At 33.9% G+C, this 22,795-nt stretch overlaps 1 protein-coding gene across 5 annotated transcripts in view; it reads right to left on the reverse strand.

Annotated features, from left to right (window-relative positions):
* Positions 1-22,795, reverse strand: part of LOC105219235 (neuronal acetylcholine receptor subunit alpha-7) — a 585,197-nt gene that overhangs the window by 35,778 nt on the left and 526,624 nt on the right. For 3 of the 5 annotated variants that reach the window (XM_054228333.1, XM_054228334.1, XM_054228336.1), the window contains 3 exons: positions 16,153-16,333; positions 12,329-12,404; positions 10,850-11,044 (listed from right to left, as the gene is read on the reverse strand). In XM_054228333.1, coding sequence (XP_054084308.1) covers positions 10,850-11,044; positions 12,329-12,404; positions 16,153-16,333 — 452 coding nt within the window. Of the gene's footprint in view, positions 1-7,931; positions 8,019-10,849; positions 11,045-12,328; positions 12,405-16,152; positions 16,334-22,795 lie in introns of all 5 variants that reach the window. The other 2 variants (XM_054228332.1, XM_054228335.1) reach the window with 1 other exon arrangement.

Raw genomic sequence — 22,795 nt, forward strand, 5'->3', positions numbered from 1 at the left:
GTCCAAGCATGAATTTTATTAAATATAAATCATATTTTGTAACTAAGATAGTATTCAAGATTTAGGTGTTGGATACTAGTTTGCCAATACCGAAATTTTTGGACTTTGGTCAAGTTTTCGAGTAATTAAGTACGTTCAGTAATTCATGATTTAGGACTTCTTCCGCGCAATGGTTCTAGTATTTCCTTATATTACATTCAATTTTACCCCTTATTCACTCTTTTGAGTGTTAGGGCATTAGTTGGACCACATCAAACTATAACCCTTTGCTCGGCAGTTTAAAAAGTCAATTTTGGGTATTTTAGATATGAAAAAAAAGCAATAATGAGTCATGAACTAACTGACAAATTTTTTTAAATGTCATTACGAAGAATAGGTAACGGTAAAGTACGGTAGAATGTAAAGAGTTTCTTGACACTAACAAAATTGAATTTCTTTTTTGTTGTTCTTGGTTTGTTTCTGCATTGCTTTTGCGGTTTTGTTGCATTAATTCTCTTTAAATACTGTCTATAGTCATCCCTGATTTAAAGAAAATGTTAAACTGAAGTAAAAAGTAATATATTTTGCTGCGGAATATGAAAAAGTGTATTTATTTTCAATGTGTAAACTGTTTCTTGACAAACTGTATATGTTCCATGAAAAGTGTTTTTGCTCTTGCCTTAACGTTAACTGGCTAGAGGTTCTATACGGATTATATACTTGAGGATTATTTTGCAATTCATTGGGGGATAAGGGCCCAGGTGCACAACCAAACAGTTATGAGATTTGTAATCCCTCGAACTGCATATTCCGCAGACCTGGTACTAGCTGAATATCAATAAGATTAAATTCTTTCAAAATTTACAAATTCAATCGAAATTTAGAACTTGTTGAATATCCACTGTCTTCGTATTTAATATTCATAAAAATTCATTACCCTCCCTCTCTCCCTTTCTTATTTTTTCTCAATGTCGGAAGTGAATTTTATACTAATTTTCTAACTTAACTCATTAGTTTACTAGGGTTCAGCAGAATTTAAGCTTTCGACCGAGTATTTTTAGGTTAGATTACCAAAAATACCTTCGTTTCTTAATAGCAGCATTTATTTTGATATCAGTACTATATTTTCGGGTAATATTTGTACGTATATTATAAAAATAAGGGAAAATAGATAAGTTTTATAAAAAAATTATATATTTTGATATTAATAACACTACAGAGCTTAGTAAGCCTATATACCTACCAACGCAGCTTTTTCTAAACTCAATGCAAACACATTCTGAGGTTAGGTTCGTTTTCTTTTTCAAAAAATGCGAATCGATGATGGGTAATGACATTTTATGTGCGTATGTTTGGGTTAAGATATGTAAGTATTATTAAAAAAAACATGAACGTAGGCCAAATTTTAAACCAAAATAATTTTTAATATATTTTTATTCAATTATGGATCACGCTCATGTTTTATAGATTTCAAAAGAAATATATAAGATCTGTTTATTTCAACGTGTACACTTTTTCTTAAAAAAATTTCATAGAGTTTTCTTTTTTAATATTTTTCAACGCAGTTTCCTTCCTCAATCATTACCAAGTATCAAATGACACACAACTTTATATATGTATAGTATAAAATCGCACGGATTCTCAGCTAAAAACGTTATATGATTATATATTGACTTTGTAAAAATACCATTCACGAGTAAAAATATGCATTTTTCGGTAGGATATAAATATATGTAAGTATCAATACTAGCATGTAGATATATACAAACGCGTTTTTTTGTTTCTTCGTACTCATGAGATTTGAGGCAAATGAAAGCGCAAGATTTACATATAATGAACTCGATATACGTTTATTTTTGTGGCACTAATTGGTTTCGACATGTCATTAGCGTTTATTTCTATGTTGTAAGATAACGGTGAAAGTTTTTGCTGACAAATTTTTATTGTACGCTGACTAGTTGTTTTTTGTAAATTGTTTGTTGTTTTTCGTTTAATATTTACGTTGTTGTTGTATATTTTGTAATTATCTTTTTCTGTTTCATTTTGATTCTTTGTTTTGCATATTTGAAGTGATTGAGGGCTGGTAGCGAAATAAAGGTTTTTGGTTGGATTCTGTTTATTTTTTAAATAAATATTTACAATTTGCTATTTTTCGGTTTTTAGTGGGGTTATGTAGGATTCTAGGTTGTTATGTGCATTCTAGAAATGCTTTGCAACTGAATATGCACCTATTTGTGAAATTATTTAAATAATATAAATAATAAAGAAAATATATATATATACATTTTCAATATGTATAGGGTAGTTCGAAAATAAAAGGGAATAGTATTAAAAAAAAATACAAAATATATAAATTATTGAACAATTTTTGTGGTCAACTTGTTGTTGTTTTTCATCAATATCTTGTTTACCTATTATTCAGTCAAATATGTATATCTAACAAAGAAACCACTAGATATGGAACCAGTTTGAGGGTAATTTCAGTATCACACATATTTGTGATCTATTAAGTTGAAACCATATGGTAAATAGAATGGGGATATACTCGTAGAGAGTGTTATCATAACAATTTCGTTCGTTTAATCTTTCAATCTTAATTTTCTCTGGACTCATGCCGAACTACTGGAACCGGTTTGTGCTCTGTCCATAAGAAAGGTTATTTCACAATATGCCTCAACTACCGCGGGACCAGTATTCTAAATATAGCGTCAATCTGATTGGACCTTATCAGCGTGGGTTCCGAACTGGTAAATCAGCCATTTACGAGAAAAACATATCGAACGCACCATTTTCTTGTCGATTTCAAAGCTGGTTTCGATAGCACAAAAAGGGATCGTCTCCACGCTTCAATGTCTGAATTTGTGATAGCTACAAAACTTATACAGCTATGTAAAATGACGTTAAGCGCTACCACCAGTTCTGAATAGGGAAGGACTTCTCTGAGCCGTTCAATACCAAACGAGGTTTTAAACAAGACGACCCTTATCGAGCGATTTCTTTATCATAAAGCTTAAGAACATAATTCGTCCTGCAGGTCCTAACCGTACTGGCACTATCTTTTTTAATAGGCACCAGTTATTGGGTTATGGCGACGATCTATCCAGTGGCCGATGAAAAAAAGGACGACCTAAACTTAGGTGGATGTAGACCTGGCGAAGCTTGAAATCTCCAACTGGCGTTGTCGTGCGCAATGCAAGCCGACTGTGGTAAACATATTGACGCGGAATGTAACAAGATAAGGATCGATAAGGATCCATGGATGACAATGGGATAAATCAATGCTGAAAAAAGGTGATCTAACCTTGTTCTAGAGCTGATATTAATATGTTCTAGCACTAGCAGCATACCCAAGTTTCAAAGCTTAATGTTGAAGCGTTCTACTCAAACTAATGACCACACTTTCACAAATTATATTTTATTAAATCATTTTACTCTCAGCGGAGTTTCTAAGAATTAGCTTCACACTGTATACCAGAAAAAAGGTAAAATAATGGAATATTGTCTTCCAGATTCTAAGCGTCATGGTAGCTAGGTGAATAGACTGAGACTCACACTTCAATATCAGATTGATGCCAGATTATATGACTACTAGGTACATTTTTCCAACTGCGCTCACTGACTTCATGTATACGATCCTTATATCATCTCCCATTATAGTTTTAGAGCGAACAATTAAATAATGATGTGTCATAAACCGCGTAATTTCAGGGACATTTTTTGCATAATCAATTAATATGTATAGTCATTATATCCATATAAATCACATTTTGACTTAAATAATTACAAATTGACCACACAAATTGCCAATGTTAATCAATCAACTTAAAGCGGAGAATAGCTAATTATCACTAGCAACTAAAATAAATGAAAGAAATACAACTAATTCAAGCAAACTAAGTCTTTTTCGTCTTCATCATCATCTTGTTTATTCATGACTTTCATACACTCATCATCAGCAAAAAGGAATTCATCTGTCATATTAATCACAATATCAAATCAAAATGCAATAAAAAAGTGTCATGGCGTTAATAGTAAAACACTTCATTGAGCAGAAAGGATAAAAAAGAACAAATAAATGAATAAATATAAATGAATAATACATAAATGAGAGCTACGAGTAAATTGCTGCTAGATATGCACTTTGACGTTTCTTCATTTGTGTTTTTGTTGTTTGTTTTTTTGTGATTGGTATATTGGTATTTTGCTTGCTAACATTTGGGTTTCATAACTGGGTTGTTTTTGTTGTATTTTCTTTTGTTTTTGTTTATGACTGCACATCTCTCTTTCACAGGAAGTGCTTGGTTGTGCTGGTGACGACATCTTGCTTTACTCAAAGTAGTGAGTTCGTGTGACAACAGAAAACGTTGAGATAAATATTTAGAAAAATTGACGTATAACGGTGTTATTAAAGGAACACAAAAAAGAGCAGACAAACAATAAGTATAATTGAAAATTGATAGCTGTAATGAAGTGTTGTTGTATTAAGTGAATGTTGAAATGCGGTTTGTGTGTGCTGGAGTCCGGAGTTTCCCGGAATGATTTAGGAATTACTTGTTCGATGAGCGTAACCACTGAGCAGTTATGAAAGTTTATGTTTGCTTTTATTTATATATTACGTGTAATGATGATTTGTGACAGTATTATATTATATTATCAATCTTTATTATGTTTTATATAATTAAAATAATTGTCAATTATTACTTTTAATTAATTTTCCAATGAAAATGGAAAACGATCGAAACGATATGTCTCATTTTATTACAACTATGTGTCTGAGTGGACGAGAAGAGATCGAATTTTCTTCATTAGACATCTGTTCATTGACACTTCTCATTGTAGAACTTCAAAAAAACGTAAACAGCATTGTCAGGACCTGCCGACGAATCTAAATGAATCCAATCGGAAACATCTTAAACGGATAGCTACACAGCTGAACGATCAGAAATTATGAGTAAATAATAATAATCAGTTCCGAGTATTAAACACAATTTAAATGCAGAGAAACCTATTTCAAAACGTTATCGTCAAATTAATTTCGAAAGATTTTCAATCGAAAAATTATTTCAAAGGACCTCTACCAACTAAGTGACACTAATCGGGGTTGCAGTTCCAATCGGTTAGGGTGCTATATATGTTGGGGTGTGGGAAAGTGGGGAAATTTTTGATTTTTTGTAGAGGTAGAGAAATTTTGATTGAATACTAGGTATACGTCTTGCGTATTACTATGCCTAATCAGCTCAAGAACATAAAAACATACTAATAATTGTCAAAGTTATGACATTTTATGCAAAACGCGTTTTTATGTGGTGTCCTTGAACAATTCATTGAAATTAGAAAACAATGTTTCTGCAAAGGGGGACGATATTATCAAAAATGCTAATTTTTTCACCAGATGAACGGTATTGAAAAATTGATATGAAAATTTAAACGAAAAAATGAAATCATTCAAGGACACGGCAAATAAATTACGAATTGAAATTGGTTGATACAAGGCACCCTTAAATAAATCGTTTTATGAAAGACTCTATGGCTGTTGTTGAAGAAACTGGGGATTATTAATTAAACAATACAAAATAATGATAAAATGGTCGATGAAAAAACTAATATGCATATGTATTTGAAGAAGGTTATTAAATGACTAAGGGTTTATCTGTTAAACGCATCAATTTGCAAAGGACTTTATTAATACTCGTCAATATTTTATTGTCTCATTCTATTTCTAAAAACAAACGGTATAATGGAATTATTTACTTCAATATTCGCCCGCCCGAACCAAATTCCTCATGACTTAAAGTACGAGCGGTATTGAGATCTAAGTATATTAACCTGCTGTAGAACTAAACTAATCAGCGGACTATAAGATCTCTAAGTTAATATAAACTGTCACAAGCCTTAGAGCCAGCCACCAGCCTAGAGTTGAAAATATAGATAATCCCAAATTTCTTAAAGCATACTGCGATTGAATTAATGGCGAGTACTACGCCAGTTGAGCAACACCTCCGAGCCGTTCAATACCAAACGAGGTTTCAGACAAGGTGACTCGCTATCGTGCGACTTCTTTAATCTGATGCTGGAAAAAATTATAAGAGCTGCAGAGCTAAACCGAGAAGGTACAATCTTCTACAAGAGTGTACAGCTCCTGGCGTACGCCTATGATATTGATATCATCGGAAGCAACAACCGCGCCGTTTGTTCTGCTTTTTCCCGCATGGATAAGTAGGCGAAGCGAATGGGTCTGGAGGTGAATGAGGACAAGACGAAATATCTCCTGTCATCAAACAGTCGGCGCATTCGCGTCTTGCGCCCACGTCACTGTTGACAGTCATAACTTCGAGGTCGTAGATAATTTCGTATACCTGGGAACCAGCATCAACAACACGAACAATGTCAGCCTCGAAATCCAGCGCAGAATAACTCTTGCCAAGAGGTGCTACTTTGGACTGAGTAGGCAATTGAACAGTAAAGTCCTCTCTCGACGAACCAAAATCAAGCTCTACAAGTCGCTTATCATTCCCGTCCTGCTTTACGGTGCAGAAGCTTGGACGATGTCAACATCAGATGAGACGACACTAGGAGTTTTCGAGAGGAAAATTTTGCGTAAGATTTATGGTCCTCAGAACATTGGCAACGGCGAATACCGCAGACGATGGAACGATGAGCTGTACGAGTTATACGACGACATTGACATAGTTCAGCGAATAAAAAGACAGTGGCTACGCTGGCTAGGTCATGTTGTCCGAATGGACGAAAACACTCCAGCCCTGAAAGTGTTCGATGCAGTACCCGCCGGAGGAAGCCGAGGAAGGGGAAGGCCTCCACTCCGTTGAAGGGACCAGGTGGAGAGCGACCTGGTTACACTTGGGATCTCCAACTGGCGCCGAACTGCGAAGGAGAGAGAGAGTTGGCGCACTATCGTCGATTCGGCTATAACCGGCTAAACGGTTGCAACGCCAATCACATACTACTTGGCATGCCATACAGTATCTAAATACTCAAATCTTAAAGGAATTCATTACCAGTATTTGAAGGAAGCAGATTAAGTTCCTCGCTTTAAATTAACTAAGTAATCGATACTATACTATCTTTACTAAGTAATTTATACCATATATATTTAAACGGAACTCTACAGTTTCATCTTTTTTTGAAATATACCGAATTTCCTGAAAAGGTCTGACCGAGAAATCGCGGCTCATCTCTATTTGAGTGTTAGTGTACTAATCTAAAGTACATTTCCACTCAAATACATATTTTGAAGGCGGCGAAGTGTTACTTTTTATTCGTAATTTTAGGTTTAAAAAAAGTACATTCATATATCAAATGCGCTACAACAGATCGAAAAGAGCGAATGGACATGTCAACTGAATACCAGATGAGCCTGTCATATGTCAAACTGACATATATTTCTGTCATTCTATCCACCAATAATAAAGCAAGTAGTACTTAAACGATGTTTACTGCGTTTCAGATTTCAAATTTAGATGAAAATATCGTTTCGACCAAAAATAATAATATTTAATTATTTATTAATATTGATTGATAATTAATTATTTTATATTATTTTTCGTGTGCTGTGTTAATGAGAATTTACACCAAGAGCTCATATCATAAAATAAATTGAACAAAAACTATATATTCCACAAAACTAAAAAAAAATTAAATTAAAATGCCTTAGAAAAGATATAAATAAATAAAAAAATGCAGTGTCTTAAATAAGTCTCATTCAGCTAATACAATGTGTACAAAGTGTGTATAATGTGTGTGGTTAGTTGGTGTGCTTTTGTTGACATACAAATTTCTAGTTATGAAATGTATGAGATCTTTTACTGTATGTTAGTGGTTATGATTTTCCATAAATCTAATGCAACTAAGTTTGTTTTGCTATTTGATTTTTTACTTCATAGCAATCTAATTGTGATTTTGTTTTTCAACTAAATTTTCTTTTTGCAGTGTACCTATAAGGGGAACAGCGTCCGACGTTGTCGGCATGGATTCAGCAACAAGATTTAGAAATACTGTTAAGGATAGAAGTATAGTTACGCCTGCAATCAGAGATAATAAAAAAAGAAACCCATAAAAATAATGTTGCAATAAAAATACACTCGCCAAAATTAACACACAAAATATATATTTGCATACGAGTTCTAAATAAATGAACAGCTTGTCTTGGTTGTAGACCTAAAACAGAAGAAATCACTATTGGAAAGAAAATTAATTTACAAAGTAACAGTTACTATATAAAGTTGCATAAAGCTTTGGTTGGCTTGGTGCTGCTGTAAGCAGGTTATCCTGTTCAGGTTGCAAATATGTAGTGTAGAAGGACACTTCCGGTGTCCTGAGATAGTTGGCGTTTTGGGGAGTTTCAAAAATTTTCAGGATTTGAGGTTGTTTAGTTTTCATTTAAGTTTTTCTTAAATCTATTTTAATATTTGCGTTTATCATTTATTGTTTCTAAATATTTAAAACTAATATTTTTGTTTAATTAGTAAGTGTTAATTATGGTTTCAAGCTGGACATGGAAAATATTTTTAAGAAATATTTTTTTTCAGCGTATCTACATATATATTAAAGTATATTCAAATGTGGAATCTACTATCTCCGATCAGAGCCTTTTTTGCTGTATACTTATTCTGTTTCTATAAAGGCGGTTTTCAGATACCGCCTACATTCATTCTCCGTTTAAGAGAGGGATACACAATATTATCTACCTATTTCAATAAATAACGGAGAAACATGATGGAGAGTATAACAATTTCGGAGGTTTCGTTTGAGGCTGGTAAGAGTTCATAGTTCCTGGACTCTACTTTTAAGCGGTTCATTCTAATATTACAATAGTTTTCTGAAAAATAAATTCGAACTAAATTTCAAGATATATCGGATGATCCAAGTAGAGGTCCTTTTTTCTTCCTACTGAGCGTATTATTCGCAACACCATCACATATCTTGGGAACCAGTATTAATTACTGGATAATACTCGATCGAATAGACCACGTCCAGCACACAGTGAAGAAAATATAGCGGCCATGGCTGAGAGTGATATGAAGACCGTGGAGAGACTATTCAGCGCCGTCCGCAGTAATTCGGACAGACGTATGAAACGTTTTGGCGCTCGACCTTCTCAAGCGACATCGATTCGCGGGCTCTTGAAAAGTTGGACAACTTATGTTCAGTGGCGAGGCCTATTTTAGGCTATGAAGAGTAAACTGAAGAGATTCAAGAGCTGTCATTTCAACCAGAAAAAACAGGGTTGGGTGTGGTTTGATGATGCCGGTGAGAACGAAACCACCAATGGCGATCGTTAGTTCGTGATCTGACATTTGGTTTCAACAAGACGGTGCCACTTCCCAAACATCGCATCAATCAATGGATTTATTGAGATAACACGTATGTAGGTGCCCAGAAAATTTCATGTTTTGAGTCGGTCGATTGGCCACCAAGATCGTGTGATATTCTTATGGGGATATGTAAAGTCTAAATTCTATGCGGACAATCCCAATTCGATTACGGCCTTGAAGCAAAATATCACGCGTCTCATTCGCCAAATACCAGTCGAAATGCTCGAACGAGTCATCGAAATATGGACTAAACGGATGGACCATCTGATACGTAGTCACGACCAACATTTAAAAGAGATAGTTTTTAAAAGAGTAATGCCATAGAATGTTCTTTCGAATGATAATAAACATTCCCCCATAAATTTTCATTTTCTGTGTTTTTTTCTTTAAAAAAGTAGGGAACCTCGAAATGGATCACCTTTCATATAGCAGTTGTATACATATGTATGAAGTGGATTCGCTAATCCTGTCAAGAATGTCAATTTTAAAGGAATTTTAAAGGAATTGAAAATTTTGTGCCCTGGCTTGGAAAGGCTACTGAGCTTTTTCGGTTCTATGTTAAGAAATAATATATTATTTTCCCATAAAGAAACCGATTTTCCGTTCAAGGTGGCACAGACCCCACCTCAATTTTCATAACTATGTTTATCGAACTAGAGCCAAGATGTGATATTATAAACTGCTGGATTGCTACAGATAGATACAATGATAAGATTTTCGCAACGAGTAGTCTCGTCCGTATAAAGAATGAAAAACTGACACTTGAGACTTTGGAAATGACAGACGACCACTTGGAAGATGTCATAACTCAATTATTTGAAAAGCTCCAAAGGACAAGGTATTCTCCTTAGCTTAGATGTGGTTCACTCAACCTAATAGGTGAGATATATTTTTTATATTAGGACAAGCGCATACATATATAGAAAGTGTATGTGATTTGAGGAGCTCTAGTAGTTTAATATACTTTGAACCGATAATCAATGAAGAGGTTCTTGAATTTAACCAAGTACAGTATAAAGCTAAAAGGAAACTTATCTTGGGAATCCGAGAATGGTTTTTGTTATGTATAGATATAAAGAAGCACTGGAGTATCCTAAAAGGCTCACTCGTCATTTTTCTACACGAGACATACCAGTTTTAACCATAATTAGATATAAATTAATTTCATGCAGATTTTTTGTTAAATTTTTGAATTTTTAGAAATAATTTATTATTATTGTCTATTTTTAATAACATCCAGCATTTCCTCATTTCGCTACCGCAGATTGAGCTGGTATTTAGAGCTGCGCTGGTATACAAAAAATTCGTTATCGTTTATAACCTCATTTTTTGCAATTATTTATTGTAAACTTTCAACAAAAAAATATTAATTACCACTTTACACTTTTATTATACCGTTACTTGGCAACTGCGCATCTGAAAATGTTACTTGAGAGAATTTATATACGTGTGTAAATTAATATGTGTAATATCTCAAAAATTGTTCAATTTAAATGAAGAAATCAAATTAAATTTTGTTTTTTGTTGTGGCTACTCACCTAATGTTAGTTTTTCGCCCGAATCGGGAGGTAGTGTAAATCCTAATAAAGCCATCGATGATATCAGCACACACGGCACAATTAAATTGAAAAAATAATATAATGTACGCCGTCGGATTTGTATCGTGAATGTGACGTCCACGTAGGGTTCCGGGCAGCAGGCGTAGACGATGGTATTCTTCTTGCCAGGCATTGCTGTCATTTGCCATGTAGTCCATTGTTTTTGCAATGTCGTGCGGTTTTATTCATTTATCGATATAATATATACATGAATATATATATATATATATTTGGCAATATACAATTTTTGAGGTTAAGGGGAACACAAGTTGCAAATTTGCAGGGGAGAAGGTAGTAGAATTTTGTTGTTCAACAAATTGAGCGAGAGAAAGAAATAGAGAGAGAGAAGGTACTTGATTAGTGAGAAGTGAATTGGAGCTACGAAATTAAGAACATTCAGCATACATTGAGAAATCATAAACAGAAAAACAATTTAGTGAAAAATTCAAATTTTCAAATGCAATTACTTTCTACCAAAAAATAAAATAAATTTACTTATGTACAAATTACAAGTTTGTCAAAAGTGGGGATTTTCGAGTTTGCCATACACATAATAAAGCATCTAAATCGATTGTTAAATATTTTTTTTTTTTATTTAATGTCATTATATATATTTTTTTAATTTTGATTGGTAATAATTTTATTTTATTTTCTTTAGTTGAATATTTTTTTTTAATTTAAATTTAAATTTAATTAAATTTTAATTTTAATTTTAATTTTAATATTAATTAAATTTTAATTTTAATTTTAATATTAATTTTAATTTTAATTTTAATTTTAATTTTAATTTTAATTTTAATTTTAATTTTAATTTTAATTTTAATTTTAATTTTAATTTTAATTTTAATTTTAATTTTAATTTTAATTTTAATTTTAATTTTAATTTTAATTTTAATTTTAATTTTAATTTTAATTTTAATTTTAATTTTAATTTTAATTTTAATTTTAATTTTAATTTTAATTTTAATTTTAATTTTAATTTTAATTTTAATTTTAATTTTAATTTTAATTTTAATTTTAATTTTAATTTTAATTTTAATTTTAATTTTAATTTTAATTTTAATTTTAATTTTAATTTTAATTTTTAATTTTAATTTTAATTTTAATTTTAATTAATTTTAAAATAATGTTTTATTGGCAACCCTAAAATCTCCAACTTTGTTTAAAAAATAAAATTGATATTTTTTGCTACTATTTTTGATCTCAATTTACTACAAGGCATACAAATAAATTTCATGTACTAATTTCAATACTTTCTATTAATTATAAGAAATAATAATTTCAGCGTCGCAAGTTTTATTAACACAGCCATTTTCAAAATAAAAAGACAATTATAATTTTCGAAAAATTACACTTGAAGAAAGAAAACGTAAAACATTCAAAAGTCACACAGAAAAAGTTATAGTAAAATTTACTAACCAAGCAGATACCACTCGCCATTTGTTATGAAATCGGAAAGATCCCCTCCATCTTCGGAATTCAAAACCAAATCCAACTGTTTTTTTTATTGTTATATAATATATTTTTTGTGTAACGGTATTATTTTTTTGGAATTTGCAACATTTGGTGCAAACACAAAAATATTCAAAACATTTTCATTTGTATGCGTTTAAAGGTTGCAGGGTTGCATTTGTGACGGTTTAAAAATATTGTTGGTGTTTGTGTTATTTTGACATTAAGTGTTTTTTTAAGTTTATTTCCGGTTTAGGCAAAGTAGGGAAAGAGAGAATTCAAAAATTGTTTATTAATATTTTTTCACTTTTTTTAATATTAGTACAAAGTAGTTAATTTTTACAAAGAGATATTGTAAAAAAGAACCAAGACAACATTGAAGACAACGACACATATGTATGTATGTTGCTGAAATGTATTATGTAAGGTGGGAGTGGTGCTTGGAAGCGTGTTTAGTAGATTGTATAAAGTGTTGTGTGGGAAAAGGTAGCGGAACGCGCGTGAGCGAAAAATTTTGGAAAGCAGTGTGCGGTGAAGTGACAGCGATTTGACAGTTCTGTGAGGTGTTTATGCTAACAAAAATATTGCATAGAGTTTTTATTTATTAAATAAATATCTTCTGAAAGATTTTGTATACTCTTATATTTCGAAAAATTTTCAAACAAAATTTTGAAAAATGTTTTCGAAATTAACATTTTTCTCAGATAATTATTTTTTGAATTATGTGTAAAATTTTATTAAATAATTATTAATTTAAAAGTTTTTCAAAAATCATTTTCGAAATAAATTCAGAATTAATTTTTTAAATTTTTTATAATCTGTAAATCTTGTTGTTTTTAATAGTTATAGAAATTTTAACATTTCTCAATTTTTGGAACAACTGTCAAACTAGCTGTCAAAAAACTTTTGTTGTCGGTGTAGGTGCGGAGAAAGTCTAAATATATATTTTTTGATCATTTATTGTATATATAGGATAAAGAGAGTGTTTGTAAAATATGGTTTGTGTTTATACAGAGTGTTTTTAGTGCATTTTGGAACTGTGTTAACCAATTTAACACTTTGGCTTTTCAATTATACCAATGAACGCTAGTACTGCTCTCACAAACGAAGAGTGAATTTGTGTGGGAAGAGCGCGAGAGCGCAAATTAACTGTACTTTACTTTAGTAAATGCAAAGCCATACACTCGCGTCTTCCTCCTTTGGAGAGCAATAAAAAATTTGTTTGTCTTTCATTAAGAGTCGTTACGTATGTACGTCCAAATTTTTTATTTCTAAAAATTTGTTTTTTTTTCTTGTTTTGGTTGTTGCAAAAAATTTGGGCGTGGTTTAGTAAATTGATTTATTTTTCTTCTCTCCATGCAAAATAGTTGAAATTGAAATTTTTTCGAGTGCATAGCTGATTTTCTATGCAAATCAATTTTTTTCTGATTTTTTTTTTTTCGAAAAAATTCGTATTTCACACATGATTCCAATTAGCGTGTGCCTAACTTTCATTTCACATTTTGTTTTCGGTTCGTGTGCGTTGGACGTCAACAGAAAACCATCAAGCCAAAAAAAAGCTTGACAGTTTTTTGTCAACGCCCTGATTGATTTAAGCAGTTGGCCGATTTTTTTGGTCGCTAAGTATTTCATATATTTTGTTATTGTTTGTGTTTTGGTTTTGCAATTCACAAAAACGCAGTGAACTGTTTTCAAGTTTCAAGTTTGTTTGCAGTATATTCATTTCAAGTAAATTTAAAAATAACTGTAAAGTTTGTGTTATTAAGATAAAAAGTAGTGGGTAGCCATTAAAAAATAAATAATATAGAATAAAGTGTAGTTTTTACTGCTAAAAGTAACAACTCTGTAGCAGGGGACAGCAGTGGCAGCCCTTAAGAAATAGCTGTAGAAAAATAAGCATTGGTACTGCAGACTGAGTACCGAGTGTTTAGCGACTGCAAGCACTTTAGTAGGGTTCCTTAGTAGTGGTAGTAGGTAATAGTAGTAAGCAGTAAGAGTAACGGTTTCAAGTGTCAAAAATAACATGAATAAATACTAAATAGATGTCAAACTATTTTTTAAATTTTTTTGAAAAGTATAAAATAAAATTTTAATATTTATTTAGAAACAATAGATTGATTTAGAAGAATAAATAGATATTTTTCGATTAATTTTAAAAAGTAATAATTTTTAAAAACTTAAATTAAAATAATTATTTTTTATAATAAATTGTTTAAAAAATATATGTATATTTTTATATATTACTTCTAATATTATAGGTTTTAATTTTGTTTTTTCATGATTTCATTTCCAAGATTAAGGAATTTTGAAATTACAGAAAGCTTTTAATAGACGAACCATGCTATGAAAGTTTATATATTTGTTATATAAACAAATTCTGATTTTTTTAATTTTCCATTCAGGAAATGCAATATCTCGCATGAAAGTAATTTTATCGGTTAAACTTGTTGCAGAGATTTTCATAAGATTTATTACTTAACTTATTTAAAATTCAAAATAATCTGTATTCATATTTAAGCTTTCTAGGAGCTTTTGAAGCTTTCAGGTAAGCTTATAAAAGCTTTTCAAATTTTTGTGTACCAAAAGCTTTTAGGTATAAGTCAGAAAACTGCATTAATATTTTTCATATTAGAAGAATGGCTTTCATTTCGATATAACATTTTTTAAGAATGTTAATTTGATTTATGTTCAAAAATTTCGGAAAGCTTCGGAATTTGTACAAAAGTATTGCCTAATTTTTCAGTTTTTCAGTTTACTATTTAGCATTGAAGTATTGATTAAAACAACTTTTAGAAGTGATTTAAGAGTAAAGCTTTTAAGTAAACTAAACATTTTTCAATATTTCACTTGAAACAATATTATGGAAAAGCTCTGTTTATATGTCTTTAGGTCTTAAGAAGGAAAAGCTCTGTTTATATATAAACGAAAGCTTTTGGGCGCTTTCAATATTCATGCTGGCTTTAGTTTCTTTGCTTTAATTTTAAATCTTGTTTATTAATTCTCAAGGGAGCTTATTATAAATTTTTATGGATTTTTAGATGTCTGCAGTTCTGGGTTTATAGGAGCTTTTTATAAAATTGTATGGGTTTTACGAGTCTGCAGTTCAGATTTTACAGTTTATTGAAGCACTTTGCAGTTCATTTGATAAATAATAATTTTTCAATGCATTTAAATTCTGAGCATATATAGAATGAGAATGTATGCAATAAACTCATGAAAGGAGAACTTTAAGATGTATATAAAAGTTTTAGTTCGTTTAATTACTTTTGATTTATTTTTCAGCAAAAGAAACTGACTTTAAAAGATATGCATATTTGTAATGAATTAAAATATTTATTAAATAATATTTATTTTAAAGTTTAAAAATTATTTATATAATTAAACAAAAAGAAAAGCTAGAAATTAATATTAATGTACTTGTATACAATTAATGACAATTTAAATGGTCCGTACATGGCGGAAAGCTTTCATACACTTGCTCGAGCTTTCGCTTGAACTTCCATGTGAGCTTTAATAGGAGTGATAGTGATGATCGAAAATAACTGAAAGCTGCCGTGTAAGTGCTTTCGAGCTTTCGCTTGAATTTTTGTGACAACTTTCATGGGTGCGAAAATGAAGCTTTTGCTGACTTTGCGTAAAGTATGTATGCATGTTTGCGTGCTGCCGTCTGGCATTCTTATGTATTTTTGTTTACGATTGTGTAGTTTATGTGTACTGTAATATGTGTACTGTGTAGACATGTAACCTGAGTATGCATTTAAGTATGTATGTGTTGTACATTAACACTTTACCTGATTTCCATCGTAAGTCCAACTACCGAATTTCATTTCGCAGTGTTGGTCATCAAATGGGAACCACGTGATGTCTATCTTGCATGTGCTCTTGAAGATACCAGGGGGCACGTACAGACAACTGCCGTTATGTTTGACCACAATGTTGGTGTGATACGTGCCATCGAATCCCTCATCCGCGCTATATAATTATAATCATAGCGTTTTATTGAATTTAATGCGCTTTTTTTTTAATAATTTTTTTCTTTATTGATTATTTTTTTCTTTGAAACTCGTTTGATTCATTTCATTTACTTTATGCTTTTATTAGCCTGCTAGTCGCTAGTTTCTTGTCTAATTTTTTAAATTATTTTATATTTGCTTCTTTGCTTAACGCCTATCTTTGCTTGGCTTAAATTCTTGCATTGCCTTTTCTACTTATTTGTTAGTTATTTACTTTACTCAAAACAAATATACGTATATATTTAGTATATTTATATATTTTTCTACTTGGCTGGCAACCAAAATAATTCACTGCTCATTAGCAGCAAACTGATTAACTTTTGTTGCCCAACTTTGTGATACTTTATGTGAAGGATTTGGGTGTTTTTGGGGATTTGTGAGTGATTTTGTTTCATTTTCGTTTTTTGTTGTTGCAATATTATATAGTTAGATAAAGTACATGTGTGAAATAAGTATATGATTTTGGTTTGTGTGTTAGTAAATAGTTTTCTTTATATACAAACATACACATATATAGAGTATATAGAAAAAATACTAATATTATATTAAAATATATACACATATATTTTGGAAACAGTTATATGCTAATACTCACTCATGAATAAATGGTGTCATTTCAACTGATAATCTTCTTAACGTAAAATTAATTGCATACTTAGAGGCGTACAAGCTTGGTGGCTTACATAATGTTATGTATATACTATAGAGTTACTTATATTTTTCTAATTAAATAAAGATTTAGCGCATATTAATTATGTACATAAATGTATATACCCTACTAATATAATATTGATATGTATGTATATTGCTTATCTATGTTAGTGTTCTTATTGGACTCATATCTGAAATATGTAAAATATATTTTTATAAATACTTATGAGCGAAAGTCATATAAGCGAAAGAAAAGCACAACTTGAATATATACCAACAGTCAGCTTTATATGCATTTAATCACCGAAAAACTGATATATAAGATGTTTGATGACTTCATAAGTCGTCCAAATTAGGTCTTTACGGTTGAAAACATCGGACAGAATTGCGAGAGAATTCGTAAAAATATAACAAACATACCTAGATACCCGATAAATTAGTTTGATCGGGACAGCTGACTCTCTAAGTATATCAAATGGACCTGTTGGACATGTTGTTCATGAATAACGTGGGTTTAGGGCGAGTTTTTTTTATCGAATACTTCATCGTATTATTAATTAACTGAAATGGAATTGTCTTTCGAATTCCGTAAGCAAATCGGATCTGACTCATATTGGTATTTTTTTGATCAAGAGTCTTCAAGAAAATAGTCGCAGGAAAGACATCGCAGCTCAAACCTATGTGTTTTGAAATGAAACACTAATTGTTATAACGTCCTTAATGTCAGTTACGTTGAATAATAAAGAAGCATTTCGAGCATTGTTCACTCTACATTTTCGGTGACTTTAAGATAATTTCCGTAACAATAAGCCATTGGGTGTTTAAGACAATATATATTAATCATTTTTTCAATGGTGACACCGAAAGGCAGAGGGAAACCCTTCTGGTGGACCTCGGAGCTCTCTGAAATTAGGACATCTAGCCGAAGGCTATTTAATAAAGCTCGCAGAAGCGGGTTTGCAGGCGACTGGTTATTGTATAAGAGCGGACTCGCGATTTACAAGTCCGAGATTAGGAAGGCTAAAACGTCCTCCTGGAGAGCCTTTTGTCAAAAGGTCGAAGGTTGTCGGGAATCTTCTAGGGTTAGGACCATTCAGCCTTTCCGGACCTTTTGAGTGAACGGAATCTCGTATGGGCGATAAACTCATTTAAACCATTCAAGTCCCCTGGGCTGGATGGTATCACTCCAGCGCAGCTGCAGCATGCAATCAAAACATCATGCAGCTGGTTGACCCCTATCTATGCGAACTGCATTAGATTGGGTCACATTCTGGGAGCTTGGAGGCAGGTTAGAGTTACGTTCATTCCCAAGGGTGGAAAGAGCTCGCATGTCGCGGCCAAGGATTTCAGGCCTATCAGTCTCTCCTCGTTCTTATTGAAAACTTTGGAGAGGCTGATTGATCGGAATATCAGGGGAAGGATACCAGTAGATCTTTTATCTAGCGCGCAGCACGCTTACGTAAAGGCAGGTCAGCAGACACCGCCCTACACACTGTTTGGATAGAAAAGTCTATCGTACACAAACACTTCGCCGTGGGAACCTTTCTTGATATCGAGGGGGCTTTCAATAATGTTCTGCCGGAAGCGGTAATTGGAGCCCTGAATAGGTTCGGGGTTGAATCCAACCTTAAGCAACTCGTTTTCAGTCTGCTCTGCGAAAGAACGATCGTAGCGGACTGGGGCAGCGCGCGTGTACACCGTGCCGTTAACAGGGGAACCCCCCAAGGAGGAGTTCTCTCGCCTCTTCTCTGGATCATGGTCGTTAACGACCTGCTAGAGAAGCTTGCAAAGAGGGGCTGCCGGGTGGTAGCCTATGCTGACGATCGGAAAAAGATGGGGTCTCTCACCCAAGGTGGTTCTTTGGCTATATGAAACTATAGCCAAACCTATGTTCTATGGGATATTCGTTTGGTGGAAGTGTTTGGAAAAGACTTCACTAGTCAAAAGACTAGTAAGTGTTCAACGAGCGGCTCTCGTAAGTATGAGTGGCGCGCTCCGTACGACACCAACCTTGGCACTTAACGCCTTACTGCGTTTAGTACCCGTGGATATAGCTGGACGGTACTTGGCTGCGAAAGCGGCTGTTACACTTGGGGAATCCGAGTTTTCAGGAGAGTGCGTACCTGGGCACTCAATTATCCTCACACACTTCGGCTTCATTCCGAGGTCTTTGGATCACCTCCATGCCGCCGAGCTCAGCCCGGGCAACAATTTCACTGCTCTTATTTCCTCAAGGGACGTTTGGGCAGGAAGGAGTCGCTGGAGGCGAGGCGCGGTGAGCTTCTTCACGGATGGGTCGAAGTTGGCGGGGGAGTTCACTGTCGTAAGCTCCGCATCAACCTTAGTTTCAGACTGCCCGATTACTGCAGCGTTTTTCAAGCGGAAGTGGCTGCTATTAAAGCAGCGACGGACTTATTGCTTCGAAGTGCAACAACCTTTAGGGAGGTGGTGATCCACTCGGATAGTAGCGCGGCGATACTAGCTCTGAGTTCAGTGAACATGCGCTCAGGGTGGGTTAAGGAATGCCTATCCTCACTATCGGTGGCATAGTTATACTTTTCAATCAGACTAGTCTGGGTTCCTGGCCACTGCGGAATCGCGGGGAATTGTAAGGCTGATGAGCTTGCAAGGTCAGGGACGACGGACTCTCTATTGGAAGCATGGAAGCATGTGGGAGCACCATTGTCCTACTGCGGTCTGCTATTGGACAGATGGGCTTCGGCTGAGCTGGGTAGGCGCTGGTCAACTGCCAACACATGCTTAGTCGCAAGATCCTTCTGGCCTAAGGTTAACCGTGGTAGGTCTGCTGAACTTTTCGCCCTAAGTAAACCTCACCTCTCCTTAATCGTAGGGGTTCTTACTGGCCATTGCCCCATTGGGATCCACGCTGTAAGGTTAAAAATCTTACCGGATGCTAGCTGTAGAAGCTGCATGGAGGAGGATGAGATGGAATCGTCTCATCACTTTCTTCTGGAATGTCCCGCCTTTGCGAGATCAAGAAAGAGATTTCTTGGCTCTCACTTCTTGGAGCAGGCTCGCGAAATAGCGAATATAGAGGTTAAGAATCTCTGCAGATTTGTAGTAGGTTCAGGGCGCTTTTTCGACTCCTAATTTTGTTAATCTAAGGGGAATCCAGGCTTCACAAACTACTATATTTTAAAGTCTACGTGTGTTTCTCCATTTGGGAAACAGCCTTGCAACCTAACCTAACCTAACCTAATCTTTTTTTCAGTAATATCAGATGGTTAAGGCACTAGAAGTACCCAAGATTAGAAATATAAATAGTAACCATCAGAGGAAATATTTAGTAACCAGTGTTAGGGAATGATTATCTTCACTATTAGTGGTATTGTTATACTTTTTCGTTCGACTGGTCTGGGTTCCTGGCCACAGCGGAATCGCGAGAAATTGTAAGGCTGATGAGCTTGCAAGGTCAGAAACGTTAATCTCACTATTAGTCGCATTAAAGATGTCGGAGCACCGTTTTCCTATTGTGGTTTACTACTGGACAGATGGGCCTCGGCTGAGCTGGGCAAACGCTGAACTAGCACTTGCGCAGTCGCCAGTTCCCTCTGGCCTAAGGTGAATCGTATGAGGTCTACCGAGCTATTCGCCGTCAGTGAAGTTTACATATCATTAGTCATAGGGGTTTTAATTGACCATTATCCCATCGGGATCCAATAAGTTTACAAATATTACCGCATGCTAGCTGTAGAAGCTGCTTGGAGGAGGATGAGGTGGAATCATCTCATCACTTTTTTCTGGAATTTCTTAGATTTCGATTTTTCGGACAAGCTTGCGTAATACCGAATATAGAAGTGAAAAATCTCTGCAGATTTGTAGTAATACCTAATCTAGAGGGGAATCTGGCTTCACAAAGGACTGTATTTCACAGTTTACGTGTGTTTCTGGCGAACAGCCTTTCAGCCTAACCTAACCTAACCATCGGATTAATCCAACAGCCGCAGTATTTAAGACAAATATATTTGCATAACATAAGGGTAGCTTTAAACTCATGCGAAATTTTAACCTCCTTCACACATTAACATTTAATTTATTGATTTAGTTGAGTTTATTTGTTGAGCAACAGTACATAATTTACATATGTGGTTTTATCCAGCGCCAAATTAGCATAATTACATTTGTGGCAAATTAATGGAATCTACTTAATGTGCAGTTCCTTGCCCTTAATGCAATTAAAACCGTTTGTTAGACCGTTAAAATAATTAGTTTTGCAACGAATACCTACATACGTAAGCTTAATTGAATATTGTGGCGGTCTAATTTTTCAATGCAATAATAACCTTTGATTTCCAAATCGTTAAATTAAGCGTTCGTGATTTGTGATGGGTTGCATTTTAGCGAGATTAATGCGTTGAGACAGAAAAATTGATTTATAAATATAATGTAGAAATATACTTTAAAAATATGGCGATACAACTTTTGAAAGCTTACAGAGCTTTCCGAGCTTTTGTGGAAAGAGTCATGAAGCGTTAACCGCGCGAGGCTTATTTACATGCCACTTAATCTTTATAATTTAATTGACTGCGTGGCATTTAACGGTTTTGTAGGCTTCACTTGAGATTCCTCTGCACACACACATCCTCTTTAAATATGCACTTATTCACTTACAACCCATAGCGTTTCATATAATTTGTTGTTTTTTTTTTTTGCATGCAAAACCGATTCAGCGTCTGCCAGCAGCATTATGTCATTAATAATTTCCTTCAATAATCTCACTTTTCAGTTGTGGACTTACATTTGCGCTCGTAAATCAAATAAATCACTATGCCATAACATGGCTGGTTGAACATGCCCATCAAGTTACACAGCACTCAGCCAATAACCAGAGAACAGCTTTCACACTCACACTCTCACACACACACACATGTAAGTATGCTTACTATGCATGCAGCTTATGGCTGGTTGGGGGCGCCGCCGCATTGCAGAAGACCTCTAAGCTGGTGAGTTGCGTTTGACCAAGCTTGTGTGACAGTGGCATGGCTATGGCAATGGTAATGTCTAAGCTTGGCTGGCAGCCAATTTATTGCCGCCATATTGTTTCCGCTCATTTGATGCGCGTTTGGTTCGCGCTGTTGAGCTGTGCACGCTTTGATGGCTTTGTATGCGTGGTGTGTGTGTGTGTGTGAAAGTATTTCTAAGTCATCCTTTGCGGAGTCGTCAATTATTAAGCTTCATAAATCGCTTCAACGGTTTCAATTACCCGTCGTCAGCTGCCAAATGCTACGGCATTCTCCATCGGTCTTGCTCTCTTTGGCTTTTTATATGTTTCTTGTAGACTTTGTTTTGCGTCCTATATGGAAGACACTTCTAAACTAAGACACTTTAACTAAACTACAAAATGTGCAATTGCAAAAATCAGGCCTAAAATCTTTATTTTGCTTCTTAAAATAAATCCTCAAATCACAATGAAGCAGAAGATAACGGTAGAAGTGGATGTATTAAACGGTTACTTAAGCGTCCTAGATTAAAAAAGCTCTTTGTATCCGTCTTGGTCGATATATGGAGCATTTTATACTTTATATGAGTCTTATTACCCGAGATCTGTTGGGTCTTTCATGTTTAAAATTGCCCTTAACTAGCTGATGGATCTTCGAAATGGAGATTCTAAACTTGGATGATCTTTGGATGACGTTAGACCTTTAAAATATAAAATATACTAGCGGACCCAACAGACCAATATGCTTCAAGAGGACGTGTAGCCAATGAGCCTTTGCTCTTCCACAAAGAATTTTGGAATTTCATCCAA

This window comes from Zeugodacus cucurbitae, chromosome 3, assembly GCF_028554725.1.
Source record: "Zeugodacus cucurbitae isolate PBARC_wt_2022May chromosome 3, idZeuCucr1.2, whole genome shotgun sequence".
Taxonomy (NCBI): domain Eukaryota; kingdom Metazoa; phylum Arthropoda; class Insecta; order Diptera; family Tephritidae; genus Zeugodacus; species Zeugodacus cucurbitae.